The sequence below is a fragment of the Microcebus murinus genome, chromosome 9 (assembly GCF_040939455.1).
Source record: "Microcebus murinus isolate Inina chromosome 9, M.murinus_Inina_mat1.0, whole genome shotgun sequence".
In the NCBI taxonomy this organism is placed as follows: Eukaryota; Metazoa; Chordata; class Mammalia; order Primates; family Cheirogaleidae; genus Microcebus; species Microcebus murinus.
Genome location: NC_134112.1, coordinates 16,026,439 through 16,051,020, shown reverse-complemented (window position 1 = coordinate 16,051,020; position 24,582 = coordinate 16,026,439). Strand labels below are relative to the sequence as shown.

Sequence of the window (24,582 nt, the reverse complement as noted above, 5' to 3'; positions counted from 1 at the left end):
ATTACCTCAAAAACAGATTTCAAGCAACACACTCTAGCCCCTCTTCTCTCTGGATCTATCTTCTGGACCCCTTTTCTTGGACTTCTGGCTGTAAATCTGGTGTTTTAGCCTCGCTGTGCTGTCGCCTGCCTCCAGGGTGAAGTGGGAGAAGAGTTTCCCCACACTCTTCTGGCCACAAAGGCCCCTTTTCCTATTTGGTCTAAAGAAAGGGTTTTCTTCTCAAGAGTTTTAGGTGGCTTCAGGGCCTTTTCCTCAATTAGAGTACAATTTCCTGGGTGGGGCCTGCCTTAGGGCAGGGCCAGAAGATGGAAAAAGAAAAAGCAAACAAAGAAACCTCTTGAGAATGGAGATATTCCCACCTTCCAAATCTCCACCCACACCCCCTCCTGCTAGTCTTTGGTGAGAAGAGAGAGCTGTTCCTATTTAGTATAAATTAGGGGAGATGGGAGAAAAAAAATCCCAGAAAACTCACCGCAGTATTGGATTTTCAAGGTTTTATTTTCCTACTGAATCCACTGCTATCATTTAATTGTTAGGGTCCTCTGATAGTTGCTGCATGTATTCTGTCTGCAGTTTTTAGCTCTAATTAATAAGAGTGTGCTTACTCTGCCTTAGCTGGAATTCCTACAGTTTCTTCTTTTTTAAAATAATAAAGATTGGGTTTTTCTTCTGGTTCAAAAAGTAATAAATTCTCATTATATGCATTTGTATCCACCTCCCAGAAATAACACTAGTAAAATACATTTTTATGTATTTTTAAGCAATTGATTTATTATATATGATTATAATACACTGGAATCATTTAGACAACATTGATTATGTAATTTTGCTTCCTGCTTTAGTTAATAAAAATATATTTTCTGTTATTAAAGTCTTTATAGACTCCTTTTGAAAAATCATTTAAATGACTTTTTATCAAAAACAGTTAAAAATCATTATTGAATAATATTTGTAAACAGATAAGTCTAAGAGAAACCACAGTTTTCACTAACATTTTGGTAAATTTTTCTTCTAGGCTTTACAGATATGTGGACATGCACTCAGAGTCTAGCATACCATCTTTTTCAATTTAACATTATACTTAGAGCATTTTATTCATGCTAAATATTCTTTAAAAACAAGATATTGATATTCAGATATTATAAAATTCTGTTTTAAGTTCTTCTATAGCCATTTCCTATTGTTAGCCAATTCAGTTGTCTTCAAATTTTTTACTTTTAGAATTAATGCAATAATGATTGTATCTGTGAAAGTCTTTTTTTTTTTTCTTTTTTTTTATTTCGGCATATTATGGGGGTACAGATTTTAAGGTTTCAATAAATTCCCATTTCCCCCCTCTCCCCACAAGTCTGAGTCTCCAGCATGACCATCCCCCAGATGGTGCACATCTCACTCATTATGTATGTATATACCCGCCCCCCTTCCCCCTGCCCAATACCCTATTACTGTAGTACCTATGTGACCACTTCGGTGCTGTTCAGTTAATACCAATTTGCTGGTGTGTATATGTGGTGCTTGTTTTTCCATTCTTGAGAAACTTCACTTAATAGTATGGGTTCCAGCTCTAACCAGGAAAATATAAGATGTGCTATATCATCATTATTTCTTAGAGCTGAATAGTACTCCATGGTATACATATAGCACATTTTATTAATCCATTCTTGGATTGATGGGCACTTGGGCTGTTTCCACAGCCTTGCAATTATGAATTGTGCTGCTATAAACATTCAAGTGCAGGTGTCTTTTTTGTAGACTGTCATTGGATCTTTTGGGTAAATGCCCAGCAATGGGATTGCTGGATCAAATGGTAGATTCACTTGTATCGCTTTAAGGTATCTCCATATTGCTTTCCACAGAGGTTGAACTAATTTGCAGTCCCACCAGCAGTGTAGGAGTATAGAATTTTTTTATTTCCATCTTGATTTCTTCATTTATGAAGTAATCATTTAGTAGGAGGTTGTTTAATTTCCACGTTTTTGTGTAGAAATGTGAGTTTCTGCTAGGGTTGATTTCTACTTTCATTCCACTGTGATCTGAGAAGATATATGGTATGATTTCTATTTTTTTAAATTTCTTGAGATCTACTTTGTGTCCTAGGATATGGTCAATCATAGAGAATGTCCCGTGAGCTGATGAGAAGAACGTATATTCAGTGGATTTTGGGTAGAATGTCCTGTAGATGTCAGTCAGACCCAGTTGTTCCAAGGTTTTGTTTAAGTCCATTATTTCTTTATTAATTTTCTGTTTGGAGGATCTGTCTTGTGCCGTCAGTGGGGTATTGAAATCTCCGGTGATTATGGAGTTGCTATTAATCCATTTGCTTAGATCCAGTAAGGTTTGCTTTATGAAACTGGGTGCACCTAAATTGGGTGCATATATATTTAAAATTGTTATCTCTTCTTGTTGAAGTGTGCCCTTCACCATTATATAATGACCCTCTTTGTCTTTCACTACTTTTGTTAGTTTAAAAACTAAATCATCTGAAATTAGAACTGCCACACCAGCCTTCTTTTGGCTTCCACTTGCCTGGAATACTGATATCCACCCTTTTACTTTTAGTCTATATGCATCCTTGCAGGTTAGATGTGTTTCCTGAAGACAGCATATACTTGGCCTGTATTTTCTTATCCATTCAGCCAGCCTATGTCTCTTGAGTGGAGAGTTTAAGCCATTCACATTTATTGAGAGAACTGATAGGTAAGGTAGATTACTGTTCATTCTGTTGGGTTGCATGTTGTTGCTTTGATTTCTCTCTTGAGCCATTGTATTATCTGGCCTTTAATCTTTGGGTTTTGGTTGTTTTTATATTCGTGAGTTTTTATTATGGTGTTCTGTGCGTAACATTGTTTTGAGTACTTCTTGTAGGGCTAGTCTTGTCTTGGTGAATTCTCTGAGACTTTGCTTGTCTGAGAATGTCTTTATTTCTCCTTCATATATGAAGCTTAGTTTTGCAGGGAATAAGATTCTAGGGTGGGCATTGTTTTGTTTCACAAGAGTGAGAATGGGGCCCCAGTCTCTCCTTGCTTGTAAAGTCTCATTATAGAAGTCTGGTGTTATTCGAATTGGCTTTCCCTTGTATGTCACTTGCTTCTTTCGTCTTACAGCTCTTAGAAGGGCTTCTTTAGTTGATATTTTGGTCAGTCTGATATGTCGTGACGTCTTCCATGCCAAAACTGACCAAACTTTGGTCAGTTTTGGCATGTCGTGACGTCTTCCTGTTTGCATTGAATCTCCCAGGGGTCCTCTGAGCTTCTTGAACTTGTATATCGAGATTTTGAGCAAGGCCTGGGAAATTTTCCTCTATTATGTCTTCAAATAGCTTGTCCAACCCTTGGGTGTTGTCCTCTTCCCCTTCTGGTAACCCTATGACCCTCATATTAGGTTTCTTCACATAATCCCACAGCTCTTGTAGGCTTTGCTCTTTTCTCTTGTTTCTCTGCTCTATCTCTGTGATGGTTTTATTTAGTTGGAGGGTGTTATCTTCGATCTCTGAGATTCTTTCTTCTGTTTGATCTACCCTGTTCTTGAGACTTTCCACTGTATTTTGTAGTTCCCTGAATTGATTCTTCATTTCCAGGAGTTCGGTTAAACTTTTCTTCATTGTGTTTATTTCTTTAGTGAACTTTTTAGGTCCTGGAGGCTTTTTGTGGTTTCTTTGTGTTGGTTATTGAGTTGTTGTTGCAGGTCGGTGAGTGTTCTTATGATCCACATAGGAAATTCCTCTTCTGTCATATTGGTTGCCTGATTTTGGTTGGTGTCCGTTTCTAGGGGTGTGGTGCTCCTCTTTGGGGGTGTGTTTTCTGTTTGGTTCTTCATATTTCCTGAGTTCTTTCGCTGATTTCTTCCCATGTCAATCAGTTGTTGTTTCTTTCCTTTAGGTTATTGTTTGGGTATTCACACACCTTGCTTAGTTTCTGAGGCGTTAGGTGGTGTCTGTGGGTGAGATTGGACCATTCCCTGTATATTGAGCCAGTGGGTGCCGTGAATAGGCCGTGCAGGATGCCGTCCCTGTCAGTAGGTGGCTCTTGCTTGGAGGAACAGGCTACGCTGTTGTTTTTGTGTCCTGTTATCAACTCTTATTCTGGGCAGAGCTGGGTTGGGTAAGCCTGCCCTCAGGCACCACTAATGCCCTTAGCAGGTGTCAAAGTTCTGTTCTCTGCTTCCAGGAAAAGCTGTCAGGGAGGGGCTGGAATGGTCCCGCTCAGCCAGAAAGTCTGGGTGTAGGGGTGGGGCTGTCTGAGACCCGCAGTCTGGAGTGGGCCTCGCTTCTTTCCACCCTCCCCAACTCCGCAGCTACTCCTGGGCCTCTGCCAGCAGGCCAGATCACACGCCACCAGGCCTCCCCAGATTGTGATGCCGGCGGGGAGGTTCCCTGCAGAGAAATGCTGCCTGGGCTGGGCGCACAGCCTCCCTTTGGTGGGAGGGTTCCCCTTAGGATGCTGATCTGCCCAAGTCTTTTACTCTATCTCTAATCAATTAATATTTTTAGAAGAGAAATTTTTATGTGAAAGAATTTGACCATATAAAGACCTTTGTATATACTGTCACATTGCTTTCTGAAAGTGCAATACTAATTTATTCCCTATCTTGTTACTATTAGGTAATTATCTTCATAATCATTAACAATTTAATTGGCAAATGAAATATCATTATTTAAATATATATATAGATTAAAAATGAAGTTGGATATGTTTCCATGCAATTTAAAATTATTTTTTAACTCAGAGCTTGCTGATATCGTCCTATTATTCAGGATTGAGTTTAAACAATGTATCTTATATTTTAAGGGTACTGATCCTGTCATTTTTAGTATGTTTAATAGTTCATCTTAGTTTTATATTTGACATTAAATTTTATTCAAACACATCAGTCTACTTTTAGGACTTTTCTACATGTGTTCTTTTGATTTTTAATTAATTTTTTTTAAGAGATAGGATCTCACTCTCTCACCTGGGCTGAAGTTCTAATGATTGTTATAACATTTTTTTTGAAATATAAGTTACATGCCATATATTTTACCCATTTAAAGTTTTAATTCTTTTGTGCTTATAAAGTCTTTGACCATTCACTTATAAAAAGATTTATTGAGCATTTACCATTTAGCCAATAATACACTCCTAAGTATTGGAAATATAATACTGGAAGACTTATATTATAATTAGAAGAGTTACTGCATGTGCTGAAATTAGTGCCATAGTAGACTCTGCTAGTATCCCCCCCAACAAACCACACCCCCATGCCCTGCAATCTGGGCACAGGGCACACTGCACTCTTCCTTGAGTCCTTTGCATCTGAATGGTGCCATGTGATTAGTTTTGTCTAGTCAACTGTAAGTGGAAGTGGTGTGTGTCCCTTCTGGGCTAAAGCTATAAAAAGCCTGTTACAATAAATATTCTATTTCTCTTCCCCTGCAATGATGACCAAGGTGGGCTCGCATTCCAGTTGACTTGAGCATAAATTGTAGAGCCTTCGTAAGCCTGATGAGTGACCGTGAGGAGCAGAGCCACCCTTGCAGCTTTATTAGGGACACGGAGCATAGGCAATAAGTGTATCTCTGCTGTGTTAAGCAACTAGGATTTTTGGGTTGATTTGTATTAATATCTTTATCCTGACTAACACAACAGTGTCTGGTGCAGAACACAGCTAACCACAGAGGCCCTCATAGTAGAGTGTGGAAGGTGCTATAATAAGACATGGTCGTGGCAGTGGGTGAGCACACAGGTGGGACATGCAGATCACATTCAACTAGAAGTATAAGTGTGGCCAAGTGAAGGGAAAGTTACATAAAGCTTCTTAGAGGAAGCACTGTTTAACCTGGGGCTAAAACACTGAGTTTGTGTTAGCCAGGCAGAGGATCACCTTGAGCAGTTTCAGCTGAGTGCTTGCAGCAGCAGTTAGAATAGAAATTCCAAACGAGAGATTACAGATGATGAAATCAGAACAATCTGTAATTAAAGAAATAATATTTGAAATATTTTATTTATTTTGTAAATAGCCATTTGGTAGTGAGTGATAACTCATCACTCTTCTTTTTCAATAAATTTCTGGCTTTTATGGATACTTTGTTGTTCTGGATCACTAAAAGAAATTCCATAGCAAAGTCGGATTATTTAGCTTAGAAAAAATTAAAATCTTCATTATATTCTCATTTATTTTCAAGGAGTACAATACACCTTTACTCAGCTCACCTATTATATTTTTTATTAATCTGTTACTAAGATATAGTTTTCTTTATATAGTTATCATCATATTTTTAAATTAAATATAGTAATAGATATAAAGTGCTTTGCTCCAAAGTATGCATTCAGTAAATGTCCGCTGTTTGTAGGTTGTTGTTGCTGTTATAGTGCCCAGACAGTGCTTTTTAGGGTTATTCCAAGTTTCTTGTTGTTGCTATTGTTAATGGTGAATTACATCATTTCTACCTATTTTTATTTCCTACATAAGAAAGTGACTTCTGTGTATTTTTTCTTACTGAATGCTGTACTGAATTACATTAATTCTAAATATTTTGCCTGTTTAAAATAGACTCTTGAAATTTCCAAACAACTAATGAACTAATGTGCGAACATCATTTTCTCCATTTTATTCCATTTTCTTATCTCTATGGATTGTTTGGTATCTCCATAAAAATTAATTAACAGCTGTTATGGTAACCTCTTGCCTGATGTTTCCCTGACTGCTATGAATGTCTCCAGTGTTTTTAATTATGATATTGGCTTTTGATTTCAGGGACATATTTTTTATCTTTTTTATCATCTATTCCTAGTTTAGTAGAAAGTGATACAAAAAGATTTTGAATGTATAATCCAATGCTTTTCTTTTTATATTTACTGAGATAGACATGAGATACTATTTCTCCTTTGATCTATTGACCTCTTGATCCAATTGTAACAGATTTCCTAATGTTCAACCTTTCTTGGTTTCCTAGAATAAACTTTAATAGCTCATGGTATACAGCATGCTATGTTGATTGGGATATACTTATGTTAGTAATAATGTTCTTTAGTCTTTCCCAGGTGTTATAGTAGGATTGTTCTATTTTTCCTTTGTGTTAAGCACACTGAGACAGTTTTACACATCTGAAAAATTATAGATAACTATAGAAATATAGAAATATATAGAAATATAGAAATATATTCATAAAGCACTCAAGCTGATCCTCAATTTGGGGGACAGGCAGGCTTTTACACAACTTTTAAAATTTCTTCCATTGTTATTTATGTTTCAGTTTTTAAAATTTCTTGGGACAGTTTTTGGCAATTTGTACATTCCTTGAAATTCATCCATTTTTTTGACTTTCAAATGTACTAACATCAGGTTTATATAGCATTACACCAAAATTTGTTTTAATATCATGATAGATAGTTACACCCTTTACTCAATAATAATGTGGTTTATTTGAGTATTTTCAGTTTTTCCTTGATTAGATTTATTAGAAACTCATTTAGAATCTTTTTCAAAGAGCAATTTGTTTTTCTTTGATAATTACTTAATTTTTGTTTTAATTTGTAATAATGGATTTGTATTCATTTTGATACATCTATATGGTTTCTATTTTGGTTTCTTTTCTAACTTCTGAATTTGAATTTTCATCAATTTATTATAATTCCTTATTATTTGGTAATGAAGACATTCCTACTTTAAACTTTGACTCATAATTCTTAATATTCAGTGCTCTATGTATATAATTCAGATATTTAATTATTTTAAAAAATCAAGAGTAAATCATCAAGTTTTGAGTTTAGCAGAGTTTTATTTCTTCTCTTCATTCTCAACCTGATCCAATTTCTGTGCTCTCAAGTTTTTATTACTGTTGTTTGAGGCTTTAGTACACAGAGATGGTGGTTAAGTTACTTTTTATAATACATGTATTATCTTTTGATAATATTTTGCAATTCATATTTTTGTAATCAGGTTTATAGCTGATGTATTTTGAATTTTTCTTATCTAAACTGGATTTTGAACTTCCCACAGTCCTCGAAAGGTCTATTAATTTCCCACTCTTTAACCGCTTAGTTATATTTTATCTCTCATTTATCTGGAGCATATATTTAAACATGTTTTTTAAAAAAGATATGTACCTACTGGTTTCCTTTTCTGAGCTCTAGCATATCTGAAAATGTCTTTCTATTACCTTTATCTATGAAAGAAAACTTACTTGGCCAGATATGTGTGTGTGTATGTGTATGTGTGTGTGTGTGTGTGTGTGTGTGTGTGTGTGTATTTTATAAATTCTCCACCCCCAAACCTATGGACTTTGGCTCACTGATTTTCGGCCTTTTGTGTTGCAGAGAAAAACTCTGCTGTTGGCCTGGTTTTTGTTCCTTTGTATATAATTGGTTTTTTGTTAGTGGTGGTGGTGGTTTGTTTCATTTAGATCCTTGAAGAACTATTTCGCTTTATATTTGCTCTATTTTTTTTCAAGATTGTGTAGACACATAAGAATGTGCTGATTTTTATGCATTGATTTAACTACTAACCATCTTGCTTAGAAATTTGTCTGTGATTGACAAGAAGTAAGATATCAAGTTGTTTCGGGCTTTGAAACATATTTATAGACCATGTTATTCCATAAAACTTCTATACAACTGCTGATGCCTGTATCTGGAACCATGAATTCTCTGTTTTTCCATACCTGTCACTGAACATAGTATCCGATAATGTCAGTGGAATGCTTGACATAATGTTTGAGCATCCTCAAGACCATTATGAAACAAAATAATATATTTGTTAGGATATCCAGCATGGAATTTAAAGTGGAACTTAATCCTCTAATGGTGAGGTCAAAAAACTCAATATCATCTTTCAAATTACCCCAGTGCCTTTTTAATCTATCAGTTGGCTACTGAGGACTCCCTATATACCTGATTTTTAATTCTTTTGTGATCACCTAACAGAGAGAGTGCAAACTAGGGGAGGCATCTCAAGTACTCTCAAGAGTGATCAATCGACCGCTGTGCCGTTAAGTCTACTTTCTTTAGCTTCATGCAGATTTACCTTTCCTGAATATTTTTCCTTGGCTTTTATCATGAGTTATTATAAGAACCCATTATATGGCCATTTCTTGAAAACTACTTGTTACTTTTTAAACTGTTGTCATCAGCTACCCTCATATGAGAAATCTTTTTTTTAAATTTAGTAATTAAAGACAAAACATCAGTGTCCTGTAAGAATTAATATGATTCTATGTTTTTAAGTTTCAAGAACTATATGAATATTGTGGGTTTTTTTTTTTTCATTTTCTTGTCTGTGAGGTGGTTCTGAAGCAAATTATTGCTTAAATGATATTAACATGCATGATATCTTGTTAGTTTCACTCTTTCTTTTCAATTGTTTGCTTAGTTTATTTCCTGGAGAGGTACTGTATCAGTTGGGATGCATTTTTTGGCTTGATCCGGAGCATAAGGCTGCCCAGGCTCTGAGTCAGCATTTGTGCTTTTCACTCCTTGTTGCAAGATGGCTGCCCCAGCTTCAAGCTTCATGTCCCCCAAGCGTTACAAAGCAGGAATCCAAAGGTAGTGTGGAGCTGAGAGGTTCTCCCCTGGGTGCCTTTCTCAGAAGAATTCCCAGCGTATTTCTTTCATATATGCTTGACTATATCTGGGTCACATTGCCATAGGTCCCATAAGGAAACATGAAGAAGTGAGTATTGGTTTTTCAAGGCTTCCATAGTGGGAAGCAAGCAAGAGAGAAGGAGATTGATAATTACTTTGGGGTATCCAGTCAACTTGTTTCTCCCCAAGTGGGACAAACAAAGTAAGGGTTATTGAATATAAAAATTATTCATAAAGACTTCCATCATTGTGTTTGTTGGTTATTTAGGTTACTCTCCGTACACACATATACACACACATGCGTGCAGATAGCCAGAGAAAATGTTTCCTGAGATACCTTTGCGTGCACGTGAGTGAGAGCAGATGATTCCTATGTGATGAGCAATTGGAAATAGCATTATAATTTGATATGTTAAAATGCATTGTTCAGTTTAAATTGAAATCTAAGAAGCTATTTTTGCAAACTTTTAAATTTCATATGAGAATAAAGTGTTTCATATGTTGTCATGATATATATCATGTATTGTATATATAACCAGTAACCTATCCATTTAAAACTTATTATGTGACTGTTTTTACTTAGAGGAAGTTTTGCATGTTATTGAAGAAGAAGGCTTCAAAATACTGGATCAAAGACAAATAATATTATCAGAACAGGAAGCACACATACTGTGCAAGGAATATGAAAATGAAAACTATTTTGAGAGACTTATAGAATACATGACCAGGTAGAGTTCAGGTTTAGTCTGATTTATATTTTGAATCACTTAAACCTTCTCTTAAGTCTGCTTTCTGTTCAAGTTGCCAAATCTCCCAATTCTGTAAACATGTTCTGAGTCTACTTCTTGACAGTCCTGCTCCCATCCTGATTCTTTGTTCAACAGTCTGTCTCTTCTAGTGTTTCTTGAAGGTTACTGGAGCAGTGAGTAGCTTCCAGGGGAAGTCACTGTAGCCCAGTTGAGTAGAACACCAGAAATCCAGGGTGTGCAACATCATCAAGTCCAAGTAGAGAAATGACTAACTCTCAAGGGCTTTGGTAATCCTACAGATCACAGTTCTGGGAGAGGAATGAGATGCTAGAAATCTGCCAGGCTTCTAGAATAACTGAAAAATGGCAGTTGAGGCAGACATCAAACAAGGGTATATAAACCAGTAGGAACATAGGAACAATGAAGGAACCACCTATAAGAACAAAGGAATTCTCTTCCCTTTCTTTCTCTGCTTCCATTCTTTTATAAATATGCTCCTGAAAATGTACCAATGAAAATCAATTTTAGAACCCTGTTTAAAGGATTATTTTTTACATATTTTAATCTATTTAATGGCCTACATTTGCATTACCTATATGTAATTAGCACTGAGCCACACTTTTATTACCTATTCTTTTTTTGTTTATCCTTTTCTAATAGTGGTCCATCTCTAGCCATTGTTTTATTGGGAGACAATGGTGTGGAACACTGGAAAGAGTTATTGGGACCAATAACTGTCGAAAAAGCCATTGAAAATCATCCAGAGAGGTAGGATTCATATCATGGTCACCTAACTTTTTTCATGGGATCACATCCCTCCTTCCTAATGACTATTACCTCCCTGAAAGGAAATAGCCTGCCCTAAGCCACTCTGTGATTACTTCCTTTTGCATAGTGCCTAAATGTGGAATTAGTAGCTGTTTGATAACTTTCGAACAACTTGTATAGCGTGATGCTTGTTATGTTATGTTGTAAAATAAAACTTTTGAACTTGAATTCCTTTTCACAGTTTATGTCTACAATTTGCAAGAGGAAGTTTGCCTATTAACCAGTTGTATGGAAGTGATTCAGTAGAAGCTGCTGAGTGGGAAATAAAGCATTTCTTTCCTCCTCAAAGCACTTTAGCATTGATTAAGCCTCATGTAACACGTGAACAAAGAGGTAAATATTTAAAAAGTCTATGTATAAATTTTTCTCCAAATTTTGTGAAATTTTCCCAAATTTCTGTCTTACAAGAAGAAAGACAGAAAACAAAAAAGAAACAGAAAATTCAAAAACAGAAAAGTTGCACTGAATACCCATAATCCCTCTGTCTGGATTCAACAATAAACTTTGTCATATCTGTTCTCTCTCTCTCCCTCCCTCCCCCATCTGTCTCTTTGTCCCTCTCTTAATCAAAAATGATACTGAATTTTGTTCAAGTTCTTTTCAGAATTGATGGAAATGATGACTGATATTCTCCATAGATACATTAATATGGAAAATTGTGTTAATGATATCTCAAATATTGAGTTATCCTTCCATTCCTGTATAAATGCCACTTGTCATGATGCATTTTTTAATTTTTTAACATGCTTTTGGATTCTATATTGTTTATGTTTCATTTGGGATTTTTTGTGTTGAGACTTAAAAGTGAGATTGGTTTGTACTTTTCATTTTTTTGTGAAAGTTTTATCAGGTTTAGATAACAATGGAATACTCCATAAGAAAGTGTGAACATCTTTCTCAGTCCTCTGAAAGAATTTGAGCGACACTGGGGTTAGTATTTGAAAGTTTGGTAAAATTTTCCTGTAAAAACATCTGAGCCTGCTGCTTTTTTGTATTTATAATTATTGGGTCACTTTACCTTCTACTGCCACTACAGTTAATTTTGTTAAATTGTATTTTCCTAGGAAATTATCTATTCCATTTACATAGTTTGTGAAGTAATTTATCATATTTCCTCTGTTTCAGTGACTATTTCTACCTTGTGCCATTTCTTATTACCTTCCAAATAATAATATAATTATTTTACAAGTTCCATTGTTTTTCTCTTTTCTAACTGATTTTTTTGTTTTTATCTTTATTATTCCCTTCCTTCTATTTTCTAGTAGTTTTTGATGTTCTAGCTTTTTGAGTTAAATATCTAATTCATTTGTTTTAATTCTTTAGTGTCTATTGATATAAATTTATTTTTTACTTTTTTATTTGATTAATCATTAATTAACTTAGTTTCAATACACAGACCTTCATTTTATTTTATTATTTATTTTTCTATTTTTTTTTATTTTAGCATATTATGGGGGTACAAGTGTTAAGGTTACATATATTGCCCATGACCCCTCCCCCCACGAGTAAGAGCTTCAAGCATGTCCATCCCCCAAACGTAAAGTTATACTTTTTTATTGAGTTCTTTCCTAGCTTTGGTATCAGGGTAGTTTTCTTTTTTTGTTGAGTTCTTTTCTGGCTTTGGTATCAGGGTGATGTTCGCTTTGTTAACCGTGTTCAGTCGGATTCCTTCCTTGTCAATGCTGTGGAATAGTTTCTGCAGGATAGCAGATAGGCACCAGTTCTTCAGTGTAAGTCTGGTTAAATTGGGTGTGAAAACATCTGGTGCTGTACTTCTTTTTTTTTTTTTTTTTTTTAGATAAGTTTTATTATTGCTTCAATTTCGGCACTTGATATTGTTCTGTTCAGGAATTCTATTTCTTCCTGTGTGTTACTAAGAATTTGTCCATTTCCTCTATTTTTTCAAGTTTATGTGCATAGAGATTTTTAGAGTATTCACAGATGACATTTTGTATTTCTGTAATATCAGGTGTAACATCTCCCTTTGCATTAATGATTGAGCTTATTAGAGGCCTTTGTTTTCTGCCTCTGGTTAATCTAGTAAGAGGCGTGTCTCTGGGACCCTCAATCAGGGAGTCTGGAGCAGGCCTCACTCCTTTTCACCCTCCCCTATACCGTGATTTCTCACAGGCCTCTGATGACAGGCAGGATGTCAAACTAGCCGAGCTCCTGCATGACTGTGATACAGAACAGGAGGTTCCCCGCCCAGGATTCCAGCCTGTGCTAGGAGCACAGCCTTGCCTTGGGATGAGGGTGTCCTGCAAGCACACCTGCAGCTAGAGCCCACTCTGTACTATCACCCCTGATCTACCCCTACAATCACCTACACCTGGTGAGACTAATTCACAAGTATCCCCACTGTGCCCCTGGGCAATGTGATCAAGACCTGGGTTTAGAGGGTCTGGCCTATAAGCCCGTCCCCTGGACCACAGAGATTAATCATTTTCTATGCCAAGGAGAAAGATGCTGGTCTCAAGTCATCCTCGGGGTGCCCAAGCAGGTTCAATGTCCCTCCACCTCAGGGTTTGCCCCACTCTGCTGGAGTCACTGGGCAAGTAGCACCAGGGAGGGCCAGCAGGCAGGGAGCTCACAGTTCAATCACCCCTCAGTCCACTGCAGGACTCTAAATGGAAAGGACTAAGTAAGCCCTGTTCCCTGTGGAAGCCTCCATGCAGTGGCTCAATTGTCTCTCTTGGCAGCCACCAGTGGAAGAAAGAGGGGAGAAGAGGAGTGTTGGTGGAGGAAAGTCCTCACTCTGGTCCTCTCTAAGCCTCTCTCCAGGAGGTAGTCTGCCCAGAATGCCAGGCTCTGGAGTCACACAGATCACCCAGGATCCACTCGCCCCTGTGGCTCCTGCAGTTTGGTCTGGCGTTGGGAAATGTCTGTGTGAGGACGAGCAAACAGAACCCGAGGGGTTAAGGCCCCGGGGGGATGACAAAGGCACACAGTGGGTAGAGCAGCAATATGGCGCCTGTGGTTTGGCTTGGGTCTGTGGGGTAGAAGGCACCCTGGGGACACTGGGAGCCTGATCCATGAGAAGCTCTCTGCTCACTGGCAGCATCAGTCTTTGGACTCATATGGGTAGAAGGTCTCTCCAGCAGCTTGGGAGCCCACCAATAGTCTGAGATGCAAGTGAGGGGAAAGTTAACTGATCCACCTACTCTTCTCGCTGGTCTCCAAGCCTGTCAGGACTGAATCCCCACCGATGCCTCTCTCCTTCCAGTTCTGCTCCATAACCTATTCCCATGGAGTCTCCTGCAGATTTTGGCACCCTTCCTTCAGACCCTCATCTGATCTATGTTTGTCTGTCTGTTTTTTCTCTTTCATCTAAAACTTCTCCTTCTTACAGAGATGCTCTGACTGGTGGTGTGTATGGTCCACTGTCCTGTTCTTCCTCCCTTATTCTCCCATTTTTAAAAATTGTGTTAAATCTACTTTGTTAGAACTTATATTATTTATATATTTACTGTCTATAAAATTCTAGGCTCAAATTGTTTATTTGAGTTTCTTGATAATGTAGCTCTATTCTTGTTTCGTATATTGCTTTCAAGAACTCTGATGACATACTAATTTTCTTTCCTTTGTAAATGACATGGTGCTTTGCCAGAGCAGGGCAAATTTTTTTTGTCTCTCAAATCTATTAGCTTTATTAAAATTTGTCTGAGTTTTGACCATTATGGATATATTTTTCCAAGTACATGTTACTTTCCTTTTACTTTCTAGATTCATATCTTCTTTTATTTCAAAATGGCTTTATTGCCTTATAGTTCTAAACATAGTTCTGTTCCATTGTTCTGCTTTTAATTCTTAGGGACTTCATTGGAAATAAGAGGATTTTTTTAAAGTTCCTAAGGTTTAGATTGACTTACTCAGTTTATAGTTCAGAATATTCTTCTCCTTTGGCATGAAGTCAAATTTCTTAAATAAATATATGAATATGTAATATTTAATTATATATATGTAATCAACATGTATACACATATACACACACTTGTATATATGTTTGTATTTGCTTAACTTCTATATCCATCACTTTTTCTATTATTGATATCTCTTATTTGGTTTTCCTTTTCTTGGCTATTTTTGTTTCTATTCTCTGTGCCATTTACTGTATTTTAAGTTATATTTCCATTAGCCCTAGTCTTTATTTTTGTGATTTTTATATTTTCTTAAATTTCTTTCTTGAGTGTAGTCAGCTTTTATTTCACATCGACTTATTGCTTGTTTATTTCTACTTGTGAGTTTGAAATTCTGATTCATGAGTTTTTTAGGTTCTTGTGAGAGTGTCATATTACAGTTTTCTTTGGGCTTGCCACCCTTCTGTTGGCTGGCTGGCTTTCTTTTAAGGGGAACAAAAAAATCTTTTTATTCAGCAGAATAACTTGATTTTACCTTTATAGTAGTTTAGCAAAGATTTATGAGGGTTTGAGTTAGCTTACTCAGTTTCTCAGTTCTGAATGTTCTCTTGGTTTTGTATAATGCAGTAGTTTCTGTGACAGGTAGGGCCTTGGCTGGGGGTAGATCTGTTTCTATTTATACAATGCTCTTTGTTTATCTAGAACATTAACCTCAGCCACTTGCTTCCTGTCCCCAAGTATTACAAGAGACTCTTCTTTTCCGTAATTCCTCCTTCTCCTGAGCAGTGCCTTCCAAAAACTGCATTAGTGTTCAAATACTTTGCTTCCAATGCCACATCCACCCACACCCACCTTAATTAGTTCTTCATACTGCAAAGGAAATGACCTTTCTAGAATACAAATCTGAATGTATTTCTTCTCAGTACTTAGGGGAAAGTCCACATATCTTCATGAGGTATAGCTCTTTATAACCCTTTCTTTATTTACCTGGCTAACTTCCTTTCCAATAAGTTTTCACCCAGTCACTTTCTTTCGCCCCTCTGAACTTGGCATACATTGCTCTCCCTGCCTGCAATGTCCTTTTCCTACTTATCTGCTTGGTGATCATATCTCATTTTTTCCATGCTTAACACAAAATTCAACATCTCTGAGAAGCCATCGCTTACCTCCCCAGAGAAAGTTAATAGTTTTCTCTGCCGTGATTCCAGGAAGCTTACATATTACTCTTTGTACTCATAATAATGATCACCTTCTCCTGATTCATGGACAGGCCTGGCGATCTCACGAGGCAGTTAATATTGGAGAAGTGTTTACATTCAATTCACATTTGTTTCTGTGTTGTCTGTCTGAAAGCAGATCCTGGCCACCTCCTTTCTAGCAGGAGAAGTCCAGTTTTCTCCAGGCTTTCCGTTAGCTGTGATCACACTTTCTCACACTTGCCTGTAGCCTAGCACTTCTAAATGCTTTTGTTCTGGAGCAAAGAAGAGGCTGTTTCACTAGAGAGCTTCCAATCTCTCAGTTGGCTCACCTTCGTCTTCAGAATATAGTCTTCCACATTTAGACCACTGGTGAGATTTTGACAAGCTGTGCTCTGTTTAATTCCTTCAGTGGTACCCTGATTCTTCAGGGAGAAGAGTTCAGTTTGGTTCTCCATTACAATCCATATCTAGCAAGACATTCCTTGGCATTCCTAGCATGGGAGGTGAAAACATGTTTTCATTCTTAGCTTGAGAGCAGATCCTTTCCCCTCTCCTTTTATAGCCCACTAGCTGTTAGAGGTGGTTTCTGGAAAGGTGGATCTCAGAGACTGAATATGTACATTAACATATTAAAAGTTCATCTGAGTGTCAATTTGGTGCTTTTGAAGTTTGATTTAGTTTAGCATAGTTTTTTTTTTATTTTTTAAGGCACAGTATGCAAGTAAAACTATTGTTTTCATTAGTTGTTTCAATCTACTTGAATGTGGAGTAAAAGGGAAGAGATCTGCAAGATTACCAAATATCTGTTTTCCCTAGAGGAGATTCTGAAGATTATCAAGGAGGCTGGATTCGAGCTGACACAGGCGAAGGAAATGCTCCTAACTGAAGAGCGAGCAAATAAGATTTATGCAAAAATAACAGGAAAACCCTTTTATAAAGATGTATTGGAAATGTTAGCCGAGTAAGTGTCTGGTATACAGTTCTTTGTATTATAAAAGGAGTAAATGTTTATTACAGAAACTTTGAAAAATACAGAAATTAATTAAAACGTTCCATCTAATCTCATTCATGAAAAGATACTCTGTTAACATTTGGGGTTCCTTTTTTTCCATTTCCTTCCCTCCCACCCTCCCTATCTTCTTCTCTCTTCTTACTTCTTTCTTACCTTCCCTCCTTCCTTCCTGTTTCTAGGTCTTCACATTAGATATAGAGGCCGTCTGGGTTTAAATCCCTGCTTTACCAACATACTTACTCTGTGCCTAAGTCTCCTACTCAGCAGAGTGGGGAAAATAATGCTACCGACCTCACAGGTTTGTTGTGAGGCTGAGTAAGTGATACATTGCAAGTACCTGGAATAGTGCATGGCATGTATTAAGCACTCAATAAATGCTAGCTGTCATTATTCCCATCTTTCTTTCACATGTGTAGATACCTTGTCAAACTCTTTATGTGTACGCAATAACATAAGTCACATGATACTAAATACACTGTTTTGGCACATTCCCCTTCCACATTATGGATCTGTTCCTGACAACGCAGACCTTTATAACCACTGCGTAGGCATTAAAAGCTAACATATATTGAGTGGTTACTTAATTCCACTCCTTGTGATGAGCTATATACCAGTATATACACTTTACCTCATTTGACTTCTTATAATAACAACTCTGAAGTAGTTTTTCCACTAGAATGTCCACTTTGGTTGTGGGGCAACAGAGGCCCAGGGGTGGAATTTGTCCATGCTCACAAAGCTTGTGCTTGGCTTGGGTCTGAGCCTGGGGAGTCTGTGTTCTTAACTGCTGCCTCCCAGAACTCTCTTTTACATAGAGTTCATAATTATTTGAACACCCTTAAAAATTTGCTCCTGGTTAAAAAATTTTTATTTGCTATTTTACATACATTAAGTTATACATAAAATTTTGTACAAAAACAGTCATGCGCTGCATAATGATATTGCAGTCAATGATGGACTATGTATATGACAGGTGGTCCTGCAAGGTTATGATGAGCTGAAAAATTCCTATCCTATCCCCTAGTGATGTCAGAGCCATCATAACCTAGTAGCACAATACATTATCTTTTCTGTGTTTAGATCTGTTTAGATACACAAATGCTTACCACTGTGTTACAGTGGCTTATGACATTCAGTACAGTACGGGTTTGTAGCCAATAGGCTGTACCATAGGAGCAATAGGCTGTGCCATATAGCCTAGGCATATAGTAGGCTACACCATTGGGCTTTGTGTAAGTATACTCTATGATGTTTGTCTGACAATGCATTTCTCAGAATGTATGCTCGATGTTAAGCAACACATGACTATACATAAGAAACCTCTTTAAATGCATGCCTTTCCTTTTCAGTTCCTGACCATTTTTCAATGAGTCTTGAAAGGCAAAACTTATAGAGTTGAAACCAAAGATTGAATGCAATATAAGTGGTAATTAGATACTAATAATAAACAAAAGCTTAGGGACTTTAGGTACCTGCACCATGACAGCTTAGAGAACAAGCTAACTTTCATGCCTGCCACAGGTTGCATTTCCCAGACAGCAGACAGAGCTTAGTGTTCAGGCTACTGACTAAGGGTGCCACAAGGAAGAGGGGACAAAGAAGCAGGATGGGGAAGAAGGAGGGGTCACAGTGCAGTTGCAGGCCACACAACAGCTTGTGCTGTCCAAAGCTAGACTGGTCCCTCAGAGCTGTCCCATAGTATCCAAGATGGCCAAGCCTTTGTACCCTCACACTGGTCAGTCATTGGAATGAGGGTGGCCTGAGCAAGGCAGCTCCCTGAGGTGGAGGCAATGCCTGAAGGACCACCATGAAGCAGGAAGTCCTGGGTCCACAACAATGGCTCTATCTATAGACCCCAAAGTAGCAAAAATAACAGGACTCCATTGACAAATATTCCCTAGAATTAAACTACAGCACTCAATTAACACAAAAATCTTTTGGAAGAGGGAGAAATAAAAAGAAAAAAAAAAGAAAAGCACAAAATGACACCACAAAGGACAAAGAATAAAGAGGCACTCCCTGACCCAAGCTGTGACATCCTTCCTTAGCCATGTTTGCAGTCTCTATGTTGTCAGGCGCCCATGTCTTCTGAAAGTGTCATTCCTTGCAGGGGTCCCTCTCTGGTCATGGTTCTGACCAAGTGGAATGCTACTGCAGAGTGGAGACATTTGATGGGCCCAGTAGACCCAGAAGAAGCAAAACTGCTGTCTCCAGATTCTATCCGAGCCCGATTTGGAATAAATATTTTGAAAAATATAGTCCACGGATCATCTAATGTTTATGATGCAACAGAGATCATTGGTAAAATCTTTGACGAGTTTGTTTCTGAGAATCCTGAGGAAAACTAAAGTACGTACTATGAGGTATATGCTTCTTTAACTCCCTTCCCTTCCCTTCCCTTCCCTTCCCTTCCCTTCCCTTCCCTTCCCTTCCCTTCCCTTCCCTTCCCTTCCCTTCCCTTCCCTTCCCTTCCCTTCCCTTCCCTTTGGTAACACTGAATGAGCCTAGGACAAGCCCATCTGAAAAGAGCAGAACTTTCCCCATGTTACTGAATCAAACTTTATTTCCTGCCCAACACATTGTGCTGTTGCGTAGCAGCCTCACAGCCTCCAAGCTGAGCATTGTAGATGATGGTGACCTGGTGGATTCTGGTTGCATGTGGCGCACCCAGGCTGCAGGGATGGAGACAGTGGGCGAGCCAGGTACCCCTGGGTTTGCAAGCCTTGGTCCTAGGCTGTTGTGTCATCTGCCATGACTCCAAAGGCCTCATGCAGTGCCTCTCCTTGACTGCTTCCCACTCCCCCACTCTGAATGGCCAAAGTCTCATTCAGTGGCCTGAACTCTCAGTATCTAAGTATTTGGAAACATGGAACTTACTAACTACCACTGGGTGATATATGATGGTGTTATAGTGTAGAATCATAGAAATCATAGAATAAAAAGAAATAATTTCTATTCCTTGGCAAAGAGATACTTATTGGGTAGAAGTGGCTACATAATATGCATATGCTTTTTATTATTATTATTTTTTTTCCTTTTGAGAAAAAGTCTCATTCTGTTGCCCTGGGTATAGTGCAGTGGTGTCATCATAGCTCACTGCAACCTCAAATTCCTGGGCTCAAGCAATCCTCCTGCCCCAGCCTCCCAAGTATCTGGGACTATAGTCATGTACCATGATGCCTGGCTAATTTTTCTATTTTTAGTAGAGACACGGTCTGACTCTTGCTCTAGCTAGTCTCAAACTCCTACCCCAGCCTACCAAGTATCTAGGACTACAGGTGTGTGTCATGATGCCTGGATAATTATTTTTAGTAGAGATGTGGTCTTGCTGTTGCTCACCTGGTCTCGAACTCCTGAGCTCAAGGGATCCTCCCGCCTTGGCCTTGCAGCGTGCTAGGATTACAGGCGTGAGCCACCACACCTGAATGTGCTTTAAGTTTCCTTGTTTACTAAGTAATGTGGGAGATGGAGTGCAAGATGGGCCACTTTTCCTATCAAACCTGCTTGCTTTATTTTCAAAGAGCAGCCACAAATGTCCACCAGATGGCTCTGCCTGCCGACCTGAATATGACTGTACAGTCCTTCCATGTGTGGAGTGTTGTCCCCACCTGCAGGAGCCATACTGAGAATCAGTTTCCATAGCATAAAGAAAAAGCTCTGTGAAATGGAGAGGCCCTCCCTCACCCCCGCAATCCCATACCCAACAAGACTCCTCAGGAGAAAAGAGTTCATTGTTCCCTTCATGTTGTTATATAACATTTGAGCTATGATTTCTCCAGGTATAAGAACACTATGCTGAAATATCAGATGTATAAATAAAAAGTAAGTTCTGGTATAATACAGCTTGTTCCAGAAGTCTGACTCAAATATAGTCCAAGTCATGACTGCACAACTGGTGAACATTCATGTTGGGAAAATATGTACTGTATCCCTTCTTGAACTATGACTGATATAAAACTGGTTGAATGAAGGTCATTACCTTCAGGGAAAATGCAAATCTAATAGGGTGACAAAACTCACATAGTATCTAATCATAGCCACGATAAGACGGCACATTACTAAGCACGTCAGCAATGAATGGCTGGGTGGTGGGGACTGTCTGTAGGGCTGTACTCTGTTTATAGCTTCTGTTAACAATGAGTCTCTTTTCTAACATCTGTATATCCTTCTCTTTTGTGGGGGGAGGGCACTGTGATTGATATAGGGGATTTTAAATTAGTGTAAAATGTAGTGCTGAGTTGGCAAGTATATATTATTTTTAGTAGTTAGGAGCTGGAGAAAGTAAGAAATGGAATAGACCTCGAAAAATGAGCAGGCTTTTAAAATCAAAGATAAGGAAGCAAGAAACAGAAGCCAGTTTTTATGGTTTCTGAATATTAATACACACACATATCTTGATGCTTATACGTATAGACATTTTGCTGATTTCTGTCTTACTACGTATACTACAGTGTGTCATAGCACTGTGAGGGCTGAGGACTAGTATGTTTCAGACATTCAAGGTTCATTTGTTCAGCCCTTGCTATATGCTGGACACTGTTGTGGGGCTGGATATACACAGTCCTTGTCCTAAAGGAACTTATGACTCTAAGAGCAGGGAACAGCAAATGAGCGTGTGTTTTGGGGTTCCCAGGGGCAAGTGTGAGTGATTTGGGCAGATGTACTTAGGAAGTGGAAAGAGGGAATGTGAGATGCACGCTATCCAGGCAGGAAGCACTGCAGTAACCGAAGTGACATATGACAGAAGGCTGGACTAGTGTAGAAGCAGCGAGCTTAGTGGTAAGTGGAATGATCAGATGATTCTTAGAAGATTGCATCGCATCTGCAGGACTAGACGGACTGACTACCACTCTACCAAATGTAGGAAGAGATGAAGCTTCCTGGCTTGAGTAATGAGAATATGATCTAACCATTCCCAGACATGTGAAGGAGAGAGAAGCAGGTTAGAAGGAAACACCATGAGTTGTGTTTGGGGTGTGCTGGGAAGAAGACATTTGAATTGGTTGTAAATCAGACTCTCGAAGCAGACAAGTTATGAATCCTGCGTGGGCGTGACGTCAGCAAGATGGTGGGGGAGGCAGCTCCACGCCCCCATTCCTCCACAGGGGCACTGTCAGCAGCAACTTTGTCAGAACTCTGGAAAATGTTCAAAGGTTTAGAGTGACCAAAAGAATGCTGTGTCAACACAAAGGCAACTTGAAAATGGTATGAAAGCCCATTGGTGTGGCATTTTTACTAGCTCTTGTCCGACTTCTCAAGCTTGGTGACAGTCCTGGGGATGGCAGCCAGCATTCCCGGTGTGTGACCCCAATCTGTGGTTCCAGAGAGAATAGAGCAGATCCGGTTCACAAATGACCGTGTTTGTCTGTTTTAACCATTCTGGAGGCTGCCTGAACAAGGCATTCATCGCAGTTGCACCCAACCTGGAAACCACTCAGCGGGGAACTGCAATGGGCCTTGCTTGGAAACACTATACAGTGATTGAAAAACCCCTTGCCGCCTGGGGCTGGTGCGAATGCAAAATAGTGCATCTGCAGTGGAAAATCGTTTGGCAGTTCTTCAAAGGGTTAAACACAGAATCACCATTTGAACCAGCAGTTCTACACCAAGAGAATTGAAAACAGTGACTCAAACCTATGCTTGTGCACTAATGTTTATAGAAAAATTATTCACAATAGCCAGAAGGCAGAAACAACCCAAATGTCCATTATTAGAAGGAAGAATGAACAAAATGTGGTATACACTTACAATGGAACATTATTTAGCTATTAAAAGGAATAGAATGTTGATACATAACTACAACATGGATGAGTCTTGAAAACATTTTGCTAAATGAAAAAAAAACAGACATAAAATGACAAATATTTCATGATTCCCTTTATATGATCAACCCACAATAGGCAATTATAGAGACAGAAAGTAGATTGGAGGTTGTTAGGGGCTGGCAAAATTGGAAGCTATTGCTTAAAGGGTACAGATTTCTGTTTAGGAGGATGAAATATTTTGGAAATAGTTTGTAATGATGGTTGCAAACAATGTAAATGCAGCTAATACCATTGATGTGTACACTTCAATGGTTGCAATGGTGAATTGTATAATATAAATATATATAGTGCCATGATTTTTAAAAAGAGAAAAAAATAAAGCAAAATAAGGAAGAACGGTCCCTTGTAACAGAGCTCTCTCCAAAACCCCTCCCAAAATGATCTAAAATTAGTCTAGTCTTAAAACACTTTTTAAATTCTTAAATAAAAGTAAACCTGCAGTAAAGTTCTTGAACAGCTGGCAAATAAAATATTTCTTTTACAGAAAAAAATATATAATATACATATATATAGATAGATATAGATATATAACAACAATAAAGTCTCAAAACTCTTACTTGGGCATCTCTGTCCTCAGAGTCCCCCTGTGCCCTGCAGTGCTTCCATAGATAAGCCCCTCACCCCAAACACACACACACACACACACACACACACACACACACACACACACACACACACCAGTCTCTGCACTGTGTTCAGATAGACCTGCACTCTCAGTCTCGTCCTTTTCGGCCCCTTCCAATTCTCTTCCTTACCTTGGGCTTAACCGGCAATTTTGAATCCTTGAGCAGCTTGGGTAGAAAGCTATGGTTACTCATTAAGTTCATATTTTAACCTGTCACAAGAGTTTGATCACCAACTCTTTGTATATCTTTGTGGATTGCTTGTTTGCCGAGTTGGGCAGTGTCTAGATAAAGAAAAGGGCCCATCTCCCAAGCTCTGTGATTGCTGTGCAGGACTCCAATATGGAAACTAATAACTGCTTGAAAATTAGTACATAGCATTGTCATTTATTTTATTAAGTGTACTCTTTCTTTTCCTAGAACTTTGAGAAATAATGCATGAGTTCAACTCAACATATAATCATGTGGCACAGCTTCCTGGGAGGAATAATAAGAAAGACATTATTTGGAAGAAAACTCACCAGAATATTTTTTAAAAATGCATGACTATGCATAATAATAATAATAAAATAATCTCCAAACAAATCTTGATGTTTATTTTTAACCTTGTCTTCCAGCAAGGACTTAAGGTGGCATATATAAATGCACACAAGATGCAACAAAATAGCTGGGGTGGACCATGGACCATGGGGCTGAAGAGAGTGGGGTAGGTCAAAGAAAGCCAGGAGTAGAGTTTTATACAAATGCACACTGCACGGCACTAATGTATATTTAGAAGTTGGTCAAAAAAAACTCTGAACTTTTAAGCAAAAAACTCCGAAAAGGTGACATATAGATTTACACAATTTGCAAACTGCAGGACAGTGCAGGTCGGGTACCTAGCTAGTAAGATAGGGAAATGGCAAGGTAGTGCAAATATCTCTGGGGAGATA

At 38.2% G+C, this 24,582-nt stretch overlaps 1 protein-coding gene across 3 annotated transcripts in view; it reads left to right on the top strand.

Moving 5' to 3' along the window:
• NME8 (NME/NM23 family member 8) overlaps positions 1–24,235 on the top strand; it is a 73,301-nt gene extending 49,066 nt beyond the window's left edge. For all 3 annotated transcript variants that reach the window (XM_012777588.3, XM_076006305.1, XM_076006304.1), the window contains 6 exons: positions 10,141–10,285; positions 10,967–11,074; positions 11,316–11,467; positions 17,007–17,151; positions 19,313–19,551; positions 24,071–24,235. In XM_012777588.3, coding sequence (XP_012633042.2) covers positions 10,141–10,285; positions 10,967–11,074; positions 11,316–11,467; positions 17,007–17,151; positions 19,313–19,550 — 788 coding nt within the window. In that variant the 3' untranslated portion in view covers position 19,551; positions 24,071–24,235. The remainder of the gene's footprint in view (positions 1–10,140; positions 10,286–10,966; positions 11,075–11,315; positions 11,468–17,006; positions 17,152–19,312; positions 19,552–24,070) is intronic.
• The last annotated feature ends 347 nt before the right edge of the window (positions 24,236–24,582 follow it).